Below are 12500 nucleotides of genomic sequence, written 5' to 3'. Positions count from 1 at the left end.
GTCGTAGACAACTTCCTTCCTTTTGGGATCTTTCAAAATTAAGCTGTCCTTACCAACTATCAACAGGTACTTTCCTTGAAGATTGCATCGAGTTGTGGCAGCAGTCTTCTGTACGGTCACAATGAAATGGTTATCAGGCATGACTGTGAAAGATAAAATCAGTGATTTTGTAGCAAACCCTTTTCTGTACATTTATTTTGAAACTGAAATCAATCCACCCCACCAGATACTGCACGGTTGATTAGGCCAGTGAATTACTTTGAGGTTTGTCATTCTGGGGAATATAGTGGTGGCATTTTCGCAAGGTGCTGATTCCATATAAAGCACACAACCTGACAGTTTATCCATGAATTTTGCACTGTTGCACTTTCCATACAGCCAGGTTAATGGGTTCTTGTTCCTGTCATCACACTGTTGCTACAAATAATGATGATATATCTACAAAGGGAGGGACAGTAGGGATGAGGGGTGACAGTCAAGTGTGCCTGACCCTGATGGAGGGGGTGGGAAAGGCTCCTTGGGAAGAAATAACTCAACCTGACATGGGTATCTCTGAGTGGGAAATCCAGCATTCTGTGCTCATAGTTTTCTGTAGCTAAATTTAGTCAGCCTGAACCTCCAAAGCAACTCTAACCTTATCCAAGTGAAGTGTCTTGGGGAACAGGTGGGAAAGAGGAGCGAAAACCAATATTGGATCAGCCACGATCCTGTTAAATCACGGAGTAGTCTTTACAAATATCTCATGGCCAAAGCAAGTGAGATGTAGATGGCATTAAGATTTTTATGTGATTCAGCAGATTTTGCACAAACAACAACTGCTTACTTGCAATAAGCTCAAAATGCAACTTTACCACGGATAACATATGTATGATTTCACCTTGAGCTATGGATGAGTAGAGCTCATTTTCTTTCATTGAAAATGCATCATTAGATAACTTTGAACTGGTTGCAGAAAAATCTTCACTTTTCTTTCTCACGCTGGTATTCTGGCAACAGAGGAACAAAAAATATAGTTAGGGGTGTGCATCACCTAAAAGTGCTGGCAAAACTCAGCAGTTCCCGCAGAATCAATCGGATGTAAAGGGTAAACCATCGTTTCGGGCCTGAGCTCTTCATCAGGAATAGTTAGAAATCAGGTGATGATGAGATGAGAGTTTATTGACATTCAGGTGTCTTGCCATTTGATTGTGTCTCTCCATCCATTACGATCTCTGTCCCTCCAAATTGTAGTTGTTGCCTCCCCTGTTCTCCTTTGGTGAAAGCTCCATCTTTGAGATGAGACTGTATTTGATGTTGAGTTCATGATTATACAAGGGAAGAACACTGAAATGGTTTCCCGTGAGACTGTATTTGATGTTAAGTTCATGATTATACAAGAGAAGAATACTGAAATGGTTTCCCATTGCCGTCTTCAGATGCAGTGTCTATAATGGACAGGTAAGCATTGATCACCAGATTCATTTTTAGTTTTACAACCCATTTGTAGAATCTGCTTGTAAAATCAATTCACCATCTGCAATCCATGGCTTCATGTGACCTTGATTGGGAGGCTAAACAGGTACCACACCTTGCCCAAGGGTAACCTTTAGGCTCTCGGACGCAAGGAGTGCCTTACGTAGCACCAACACCACATATTGTCATATATGTAAGTACAATGGACAGATGCAAAAAAATTCTTACTTGCTACATAAGATCCAAGTACAGAAGTAGAAATTAAATACCATAATATGCCACAACAAGAAAATAAATAATAAATATAAAATGATAGATAAATAAATATTCACAGTTGTAGTTAATGAAAAAAGTGATGTTAAACAGATTTATAGTGAACCTGGAGCAGATAACGGTTAGGATAGGAGAGGGAAGTTCAAGAACCTGCCAACTCTTGACATTGAAATGTTGAACTTCATGTTCCTTTACCTCCTTCCTGGAGTGAGAAGAGGTTGTGACAGGGATGATTGGCTGCCTTCTTGGGGCAGCATATCACATCAATGTCTTCAGTGGATGGGAAATCACCCATTAAACATATTCTCAAAAACATAATGTTCTTTTTCTATGGAATATTGTTGCACCTCAACCTACTTTGAACCTGGATGATCCCAGTATAAACCTCATTTGTTGAACAACCAAGACTGAATGCTGTGAATATAATTCCCATGACGCATGAGAACAATTTGGAATTTGAGGTAATACATGCTGCATTGGAATGATACTGTTTAATAAAGGTACCAATACAATTATGTCATTGATTATTGCAGAACCCATACTCGAAGTATGTGTGTGAGTTTTTTTTAGAAGGTAATCTGATGTATACGGGAAATGAATGGAGGGTTAGGGGTTGAGCATAGGCCAATGGGGTTCGGTGGGAGCAAGAGTTTGGCATGGACTAGAAGGGCCAAGTTGGCCTGTTTCTATGCTATAATTGTTATAAGGTTATATACTGACAGTAGCAATATGGCAGGATTAGCAATATCTTGAAGACCATCCTCAGAATTCTCCTAAAAATTGCTTCTTTTATTATTGTAGCAATGACTTCACTCAAAAAATGGATTTAATTATCTGTAAAGCACTAATGATGTCTGAAAGGGACATGAAAGACACTTTTATAAATGTTAAGTTACTCTTTCATTGCAAAGAATGCAATAGTTGAAGAAACAGTTCTTTTTTCTACATTTTGTCATTAATGGTCTTTGGTCATTTCTGGCATGGCTTAGATGTCGACAAAATCCTACATGCCCTTTACCTTGCTAATAAAGGCTCGATGCATCACTTTGGAACAATACCCATTCTATGGTCTAGAATTTTCAACTGGTATCTTTGTGAAATTTCTCCAGTGTTGCATGCTATTAGCAATCTAATTGTGACTTCCCACATGCAGTTTATATTAGATTATAGAAATGTTACAATCAATGGACAAAGACATCTTTTATTCTCTCAGCTTGTACTGGATTTGAACCACCAGAAAAAGGATATTCTGTTCCGATCTCATTCATCTTTTCCAATGATGTCATCATAAGAGAAATTCATGGTTTCCATCATCATCTGATATAATTGTAGAGTCGTGGTGCATCAAAGCAGGCCCTTGAGCCCCCCATGTCTATCCTGGCCTTCCATACTAATTCCTTGCCTTATGTGCCCTGGTAATTCCATTGTTCATCTAAATAATATAGAGTGTAAGTTTTCTTGCCTCCACCACTTCCTCTGACAGTGTATTCCACATTCCAACCCCTCTCAGGTCTGTCGGATCCCTCCAAGCCTCTCACTTAAACCTATGCCCAGTGGAATTAAGCCTCCTATCATCTCCCCTAACCATGCTGCTCATAATTTTGGATTCTTCGCTCAGTCTTGTCCCAGCCCAGTCTATCTAGTCAATCCTCATAAATGAGCCAAAGCATCCTGCGATAACAATAACATGGGGCAGCATGGTTGGCATGTTGGTTAGAGCCAGAGACCGGGTCCAGGGTTGTCTGTAAGAAGTTTGTACATTCTCCTGTGGGCTTTCCCCGGGAGTTCCGGTTTCCTCCCACCGTTTGAAGTGTTCTGGGGGTGTAAGTTAAATGGGTGTAATTGGGCGGCACGGACTCATGGGACAACTGTTACTGTGCTGCATGTCAAAATTTTAAAAATATATAATGGTTGTATTACAAACTTAAATCTTTTAATTTTGTTAAATTGAGAGATACCACATGGTAACAGGCCCATCTAGCCAATGAGCCCGCGCCATCCAAATACACCCAAATGACCAAATAACCTACTAACCTTATACATCTTTGTAATGTGGAAGGAAACTGGAGCACCTGGAAGAATCCCACTTCAACACATGGAGAACATGCAAACTCCTTACCAACAGCGCTGGCTCCAAACCCAGGTTGCTGGGTCTGTGTTGACCAGTACACTAACTGTGCTGCCCTTTTTCATATTGATTTATGTTAAGATTTAAGGAATTCCTCCACTTTATAAAGTATTTTTTAGTAGATCTAATCACAAAGGATTTACATTTCAGCTTTCTGTACGTTACGTACCTCAAATGCCAGTTCACAGAGACAGCTGATCCATGACACCAGGTCATGCGTTGGAGCTGCCATTGTCCAGTTTTTATCCATGGTGTTGATAGAGAATGCAGACATATCTTTAGGAGAGTTTTCCACTTGAATCTGACTAATGCTTATACAGTTGGACAGGCGAATGATCCTCTCCGCCTTTTTGGAAGTAGATTTGTCCAAAGAGGTGTTACCATCTTTTGCATCAAACTGTTCCAGCCTGGCAATACTGCTTGAACTCGCTGGATACAATATGAACCAACTTTTCTTCCAAACTTTCTGAAAATACAAGAGGGATTCAATCAACTGCAGAGCATATCAGAAGAGATTTACCCAGTGCAACAGAATGCAGAAGGCACAACTTTGCAGAACATGCCAACATTGGTGATCAAATGATGGCAGGTGGAAGTTAGCTCAGACATTTTGGGAAGTTAAACCAGAGTAGCCCTGCTGTGTGTTGTATCTCAGCGAGACCGAGGGATGCAAGTTAGCAGATCCTGGAAAGATCCTGGAAAGTGCAGAAAGGATTTACAAAGATGTTGCCATACTTGAGGAACTGAGAGTTGCAGGGAAAGGTTAGGACCTTATTCCCTGAAGTGTAGAAGAGTGAAGGGGGATTGAATAGAGATATATAAAATTATGTGGGGTAGAGCTGGACCAAATGCAAATATGGTTTTCTCACTGAGATTAGGTAAGACAAGAACGCGAGTTAAGGGTGAAAGGTGAGATGTTCAGGAAGAAGTGTTATGGAGTCCCCAGAACTCAGCAGCAATCGATGGGCACCCCAACACAGGGGTACTTAAACAAAAGTAGTTTTTAATTATACTTGAACAAGAAAACAAAATTAGACTTTAACATTATTATCAACTTACTTAACCTACTTAATCCCCCCTCTAATGATAAGCGCAGGTGTGTGTAATGTGTATATAAGCTTAGCAAAGTTCTTTGGTTCATAGTCCAATCTCACGGGTTGCAGGCAATTCTTGTACTGTGCACAGAAGTTAGCATTAACAAAGTTCACCAGGCTCTGGTGTTTAACAGGCAAATGGTTACCACTCTGGAGGATTCTTGCTGGTTTTCAGAGAGAGATTCCTTTTCCAGGACACCCGCAACTGATTCCTTCTTAATCAGTCTTGCAGACGAAACTTGCCCCCTTTCTTTTAGCTCACCTTTCAGACAGCTCGTTTTCTCCTTTGACCAGGCAGTCTTCCAAAGTTTGCCAGCTTGTCCCTCTGGAACTGATTTCTGTGTCTCTCCAGGCTTCTTCAGGTGGATTCTCCACTAAGAATGCACCTGAAGAGGAAGCAGCCCTTTGACTTGCTGTTCAGGTGGCAGCGCTAAAAGTGCAGCTCTGGCCACCTGAAGGGACAGCTGAACCGGAATGCGCATCTGAGTGCACTTCAGCTCCTGTCCCTTGGGCTGTCAAGTTAGGATGGCTGGCTGTCAGCTGGGACAGCCAGCGTGGGGAATCAGTGCAGGGACATCCCATGTGAAATGTCCCCACACTGATCGCTTTGCCCCCCCCGGTGGGGGAGAAGGGGGCTGGAGCAGCCGGTGGGTCAGTACGGGGGCTGGAGCGGCCGACGGGTGAGTACGGCACTCGAGTCGAGTACCGGCATTGTTTCAGCCAGCCCCCTTCTCTCCTGCCAGCCGCCCCAGCCCCCTTCTCCCCCACCGGCCACCCCAGCCCCCTTCTCCCCCGCCGGCCGCTCCAGCCCCCTTCTCCCCCGCCAGCTGCCCCAGCCCCCTTCTCCCCCACCGGCCTCCCCAGCCCCCTTCTCCCTGCCTACCGCTCCAGCCCTGCAGTCCCCGTGCTGACAGCCCAGCCAGCTTCCCCTGTCCTGATGTCCTGCACCGGGGGAAGGGGCAGCTGGGAGAGGATGTCAGGCGCTCGTCAGCTGACTGTCATCCTGAATGCAGCTGCTTTTAGGGTGCTGCATTCAGATGGCTGGGGAGGCCACTGTGCTGCGGCGATTATCCCTCTCGGAGGAGGGTTACAAAGTTCACCTTGCAAGCGCCTCCTGCACATTCACATGGCCTCCCAACAGCCGCATATTGTCAAAATATGCAGCTTTACACCCAGAGCAATTGGCCATCTGAAAGTGCCTTCCTTCTCTCTCAGCTCCCTCCCTCTCTGAGAGCCAAGCAGTTCTCCCCTCTGCCTGCAAAGATTACATGCTGTCCAGGCTCACTGCTGAATGTTGCTTTCTGCAAAGTAGCACTCTGCAAAAATTCTGTGTTTTAAAATGTTTGTGTGCAACCTGCTCTAACAATTCCTCCAAAACCACCTCTAAATACTTTCACACAAACCACCTCTAAGTACTTTGTCACAGAACATCTTCACCCAGAGAGCGGTGGTAGTGTGGGATGAGCTGCCAGCTAAAGTGATGAATGTGGACTCGATTTTGACAGTTCTGAATGTATGGATGGAAAGGGCATGGTGGGGGTGGGGGGGGGGGGGGTGGGGGGGGTTTATTGTCTGGGTGCAGCCAAATGCCCAATGGGACAAAGCAGAATAATAGTTCAGCATGGACTAGATGGGCCTTTCTGTGATCTCGTCTCTATGGTTCTATGGAAAGTGGTAACACAAGTAGACAAGATGATGCAGAAGGCATATGGCTTGCTTGTCTTCAACAGCAGGGCATTGAATATGAGTTGGGATGTCATGTTACACTGTGCAAGAGTAGGTGAGACTGCACTTGGAATATTCAGTGCACTTTTGGACACCATGCTCTCTGAACAATGCAATTAAGCAAGATACAGTGCAGAAAAGATTTACAAGGTGTTTGCCAGGATTGGAGGCCTTGAATCACAAGGAAAGACTGAGATTGTCTGGGATTGCTTTCCCCAGAGTGAAGGAGGCTAAGGGGTGACCTTAAAGTGCTTCATAAATCCACAAGGGACACAGATAAGGTAGGTGGAGTGAAACAGGAAAGTCTACAGACACTGTGGTCGTGGCTAATACAGAAAAATTCTGCAGAAACTCAGCAAGTCCTACAGCGTCCATAAGAGGGAAATATTTAGAACCAACATTTCGAGCCTGAGGTATGAGCAAAAAGCAGGTAGAGACCTGAATAAAAAAGTGAGGGAAGAAGGGGCAAGGGGAAGAGCACTGGCAAACAGCCAAGAGGCCATTAGTCAGCAGTAGCCAAAGTGTTTTGGTTGTGGGCCACATAGAGAAAAATAAAATGAGTCACAGGCCAAACAGTATTCAGCCTGGCAGTTTTCAGGCAGTTATACAGCAGGAAAAGCGATGTTTTTAGAACAGGAAACCCCAGTGCTGTGCCGAGGGAGAGCTGCACTGCTGGAGAGTTGTGCTGTGGCCACATCTGGAGATGTCAGAGGGCTGCCAGACCACAGCAGTTTCCTCTCTCTGCAACTGTGCAGGGTGTCTCCTATGACACTATGTGGGGAAATTTCCTTATCCTGTCCAGTATCTGTCCTCATTGCTGCCAGAAAAATTATATGGTCACCTAGTTTTGGGATCTTGATGGGCATTTAGTGGCAGGAGGCAGGAAAGACTGGACTACTCTGTTTGGGAGGTGTTGGGACCCTCTGGAAGAGATGCAAGAGGTGCTGCAGAGATTCAGATCCCTTCCCAATAAACAGCCATCAATCAATAGGTTGAGTACAAAAATGGAGGCCTCACAGGGTGGGAGATGTGGAACTGCCCAATCCATCTCCTACGAGACCCGGATGGAGTGGTGTGTTCAGAGCACCCCAGGATGGCCCAAACCCCTTTGGAACCTCACAGTTCTGGTTACCGATGTAGTCTGCACACAACAAGATCCCACAGCATTACAGGCCCAACACCTGGTCTCATGGCACCCCACTGCTGCCTCATGGAATACCGTGTGTGGAATCACACACCTCTATGCTTCTCCTCACCTGGCGGGTACAGATTACAGGGCACGCAGGGAGGCTCGGGGAGACCTACCTGGACTGTTCCTCTCATACATTTGCTCTCTTGAGCACCCACACAGCTGATCCAGCTGCTGCTGGAGCCTCCCAGCTCATTGTGCCCACATCTGGCCTGGCCTTGCACATCTGCAGTGTCCCAACCTCTTGTTTCACCACACTGCGATGTCCAGGAGGGGAGAGCTTGCAACAGGAGCAGAGTGGGTGACTACAGGAATGGGCGTTGGACCAGCACAGAGGAAGGTAACACCTATCCTTCTCGCCCCCACCTCCCCCTCCTTGCCCAGCCCCCAAATACAAAGCAGATCCTCTCGATGTGGGCACTCAGGCGGGGAACACCCATGTTGGGGAAGACATTGCAGCTGTCTTGGGTCCGGCTCCCAGCCAACATCAGGTCAGCACACAGCCCTGTCCTCCCTCGAGCTGGGTTACCCCACCACGGCTCCAGGCGAACTGTAGAGCTGTGGCCTCCTGAGCTCAAGGTTCAGCCCATTTAAAAAAAACAGAACAGCAGAAAATTCCCCTGCCCCCCCCCCCCCCCCACCCCTGAATCCATTTGTGCAGAAAGAGGAATAGAAAAGAGTGGAGACTCAAAACAGCAGTGACATCTAGTGTTGAAATTAAGAAGTACAATGTACCACAGTGCAATTTATTGTTGGAGACTATGTTCTCTATTGGGCCACTTAAAAATGGGCAACGGGACACAGTTGGCCCATGGGCCATAGATTGGCCTCCCCTGCACTGTGTTCAGAATAGTTTTGATGGGTTCAAAGAGAATCAAAGCTGGACACATGTTATCAACAAGCAGTGGGCTTTATTTATATTCACAAAAGGCCACAGCACACAGGAATGGGAAACCGAGAAACGAGGGTTTAACTTCTTCAGCATCCAACACCCACAAGTACAGAAAATCGCGTAACAAATAAACAAGTACATACACATAAAACTGGTCTCCAGTGTAGCCCCTGCTCAGGTTCCGGGATGGGCCCACTGCAGGCTTCAGAAACAGCTTGAAGGCAGCTGCAAACAAAATGTTTTTTGACATAAAACTAACGATTTCTTTTCTGTCAGCAATGATCACATCTATCTTCTGGAGTGGCCATTCACACTGCAATGACCAGATCGCCCAAACTTCGGATTTCACCGCCCGTTACACTGCATGTCATCACATGTCATTGAACATCCCATTCATAACCCCGCTGCTGCCAAATGCCTGCAGTTGCATTCAGACTGTAGGCATTCCGTGAAAATCTCTCAGGGTCCAGGAGGTTAAAATATCAGGACGATATTTTACCTTTAGGACCTTTTACACGGATTGGGCTCCGGAATTTTGGGAACAATTTTGTGGAACATATCAGCTGTGTAAAAATCATTAATGAGCAAGAGAGAAGGGGACAGAGACTGCAGCCAGGGCCAATCATGCATCAGCCTTATTGGTGGGCAGATCCAACCCTAGATTGGCAGGTGAGGTAACTTCTGACCACGCTCTAGACGGAGAGACCACATGACCCTCCACTACCTTGCCAGAGATGAACATGGATGGGAGACATGGGGGGGGGAGTGGGGGTGGAGGAGAAGGAGTTGGTTATGAGTGAAGACCATGGACTTTTTCCAAGTCATTTGATACCTTGAGCATAAATATGTGCAAAATGTGCGCCAGTTTAAAGTGTCAAAGAAGTCCAATTTAAATGGCTGCAAATGCTCTAGTTTGTGTCTCTGTTTCATCTTGCATGAGCTGCCTGTTTATGTTGACATTCTTCCATCTAAAATTTAAAAAGTGACCTGGTTAAATTGGCAAAGAGGTGAGGAAATATTTACTTCCAAAAATGATTTCAATACATAATGACACTCTATATCATCTACAATCTCAGTAACCCAGTCTGTCAGCACAACCATTTTTGATGGTCTGTTATAGAAAAGAGAGAGTCACTGCCAGTAAATTTGATGTTGGTGGTCGGTAAACTAATGGAAAGTATTCTTAGAGATAATATGTAGAGGGGCAGGGACTGATCAGGGCCACCCAACATGGGCTTGTGAGGGGAAGATCGTGTTTGACAAATCTTGTTAAATTTTTTGAGGAGGTGACTAGGAAGGATGACGAGGGTAGAGCAGTAGATGTTGTCTGTATGGATTTCAGTAAGGTCTTCGATAAGGTTCCACATGGAAGGTTGGTAAGGAAGGTTCAGGCGCTAGGTATTAATGTTGAGATAGTCAGATAGGTTCAATGGTGGCTAGAAGGTAGATGCCAGAGAGTCATGGATGGAGGCTGGTGACGAGCGGTGTGCCTCAGGGAACAGTGTTGGGTCCTTTATTGTTCGTCATTTACATTAATGATTTTGATGATGGAGTGGTAAATTGGGTGAGTAAATATGCAGATGATACAAAAATAGGGGGAGTTGTGGATAGTGAGGATGCTTTTCAGAGAATGCAGAAGGATGTGGACGGCTTAGAAGAGTGGGCTGAAAGGTGGCAGATGGAGTTTAATGTCGATAAGTGTGAGGTGCTGCATTTTGGGAAAAATAACCAAAACTGGACATATGCAGTGAAGGGGAGGACATTGTGGATGCAGAGGAACAGCGAGATCTTGAAATAATGGTTCATCATTCTTTCAAGGTGGAATCTCATGTGGATAGAGTGGTGAAGAAGGCTTTTGGTATGCTGGCCTTTATAAATCAAAATATAGAATATAGGAGCTTGGAGGTGATGTTGAGACTGTTCAAGGTATTGGTGAGGCCAAATTTGGAATATTGTGTGCAGTTCCGGTCCCCAAATTATAGGAAGGATGTCCATAAGGTAGAGAGGGTGCAGAGAAGATTTACTAAAATGTTTCCTGGATTGCTGTATTTAGAATGCAAAGAAAGATTGAGTAGACTGGGTCGTTATTCATTGGAGCGTAGAAGGTTGAGGGGGGATTTGATAGAGGTATTTAAAATTATGAGGGGAATAGACAGAGTAGATGTGAATAGGCTCTTCTCCTTGAGGGTGAGTGAGATTGGAACGAGGGGTTATAAGTTAAGGGTTAGGGGGAAAAAGTTTAGAAGTAACATGAGAGGGGGCTTCTTCACTCAGAAAGTAGTGACTGAAGAGGTGGTTGCAGCAGGTTCAATTTTGTCATTTAAGAGAAGGTTGGATGAGTGCATGGATGTGAGGGTATTGGAGGGTTATGGACAGGGAGCAGGTAGGTGGGACTAGAGGAGATCACTTAAATCAGTGTGGACTAGAGGGGCCGAGATGGCCTGTTTCTGTACTGGAATTGTTATATGGTTAAAACTGAAGAAGTGAAACAAGACTGTGTGCTTTCTCCCACATGCTTCAGTTTGATGTTCTCTGAAAACCTGCCTGATGCCTACCTTGAGAAGAAAGTGGGGCCCACCTTTGAAGCAGGACTGATGTTACTCCTTTCAATCACAGGAGACTCTCAGCCAAAAACCAAAACCGAGAAGCCAACTTTTCCACTTTACTGATGACAGTGCCTTCAAGGTGAGCTCAGAAACTGACAGGCAGGGAAGCTTGGACAAATTTGCTGCTATGCTTGGTAATGTTAGCCTCAGAATGCAGCAACTTACACCGAGCACCCATATACATGCTTGTGAATGGTCAATGATGAATAAGTTCACACACCTTGACAGCAGACACCAATCAGCGTGGATGACAGTGGTAACCATAGGATAGCAAAAGTCGGCTCTGCTTTTGGAAGACTGAGAAGTAAAATATGGAGTTGAAGAAGAAGCTGCCCTAACAACCAAACTGTTGTCACATCCTATCTACTCTATCCCTGTGAGACATGAACAGTATTGAGTAGACACATCATGACCTGTCTGCACAGAATTCTTCACATCAAGTTCACAGCAAGATTCTAGTCACGCAGATTGTCTCAGATAAACCACCGCAGCAACTACACACTGTTCAAGTATTCACAGATTGGGTGAGCAGGAAATGTTCAAAGAATGTTAGAAGACCAAAGCAGCTACTTTATGGAGAGCTGTTGAGGTAAAACGGGCAGGCGATGGACAGAAAAAGAGATCCAAAGACCTTTGTAGAACATCTGTGCATTGTTTCAACATTGACACACACACACTACTGGAAACAAGCGTTAGATCATCCTGACTGGAATTCCTGCATAAAAAGAGGTACCTGTTCACACAAGGAAGCAAAGAGGAAAGGAGATTCTTGCAAATCGTGAACCACCAAAGCTACAGCAAATCTGCACCTCTGTCACCTGTTTGATAGGAATATTCAGAGGCCAGATTGGCTGATCAGCCGCAATTGTACTCACTGCAATATTAAAGACCAGATCTCATGGTCTTACTCAAGAATAAATCCCGAAAACAAAACCAATGAGTTCAAGTTCATTTATTATCATCTGACTATACATATACAACCCACTGAAACATTGTAGACACATACAGCACATATATGTATATTATTACAGGCTCCCATTTTAGTAAAATGGGACTACCACTGTAAGGGATAGTATAGACAGGAGGGACTGAATGGTCACAGTTACCATTTAACATTTCATACAAGCACAACTCAAGTCAC

The 12500-nt window shown here is 44.8% G+C and overlaps 1 protein-coding gene across 1 annotated transcript in view; it reads right to left on the bottom strand.

The window, feature by feature from the left end:
• Positions 1–12500, bottom strand: part of LOC138742955 (docking protein 3-like) — a 50041-nt gene that overhangs the window by 11871 nt on the left and 25670 nt on the right. Inside the window, exons 2-4 of the mRNA XM_069897828.1 lie at positions 4023–4319; positions 878–986; positions 1–143 (exon numbers count right to left, since the gene is read on the bottom strand). The exon at positions 1–143 is cut by the window's left edge and continues 39 nt beyond it. Coding sequence (XP_069753929.1) covers positions 1–143; positions 878–986; positions 4023–4319 — 549 coding nt within the window. The remainder of the gene's footprint in view (positions 144–877; positions 987–4022; positions 4320–12500) is intronic.

This window comes from Narcine bancroftii, chromosome 9 (genome assembly GCF_036971445.1).
Source record: "Narcine bancroftii isolate sNarBan1 chromosome 9, sNarBan1.hap1, whole genome shotgun sequence".
Lineage (NCBI taxonomy): Eukaryota > Metazoa > Chordata > Chondrichthyes > Torpediniformes > Narcinidae > Narcine > Narcine bancroftii.
Note: the sequence above shows the minus strand (reverse complement) of the source record. Positions and strands in the feature narration are given on the sequence as shown.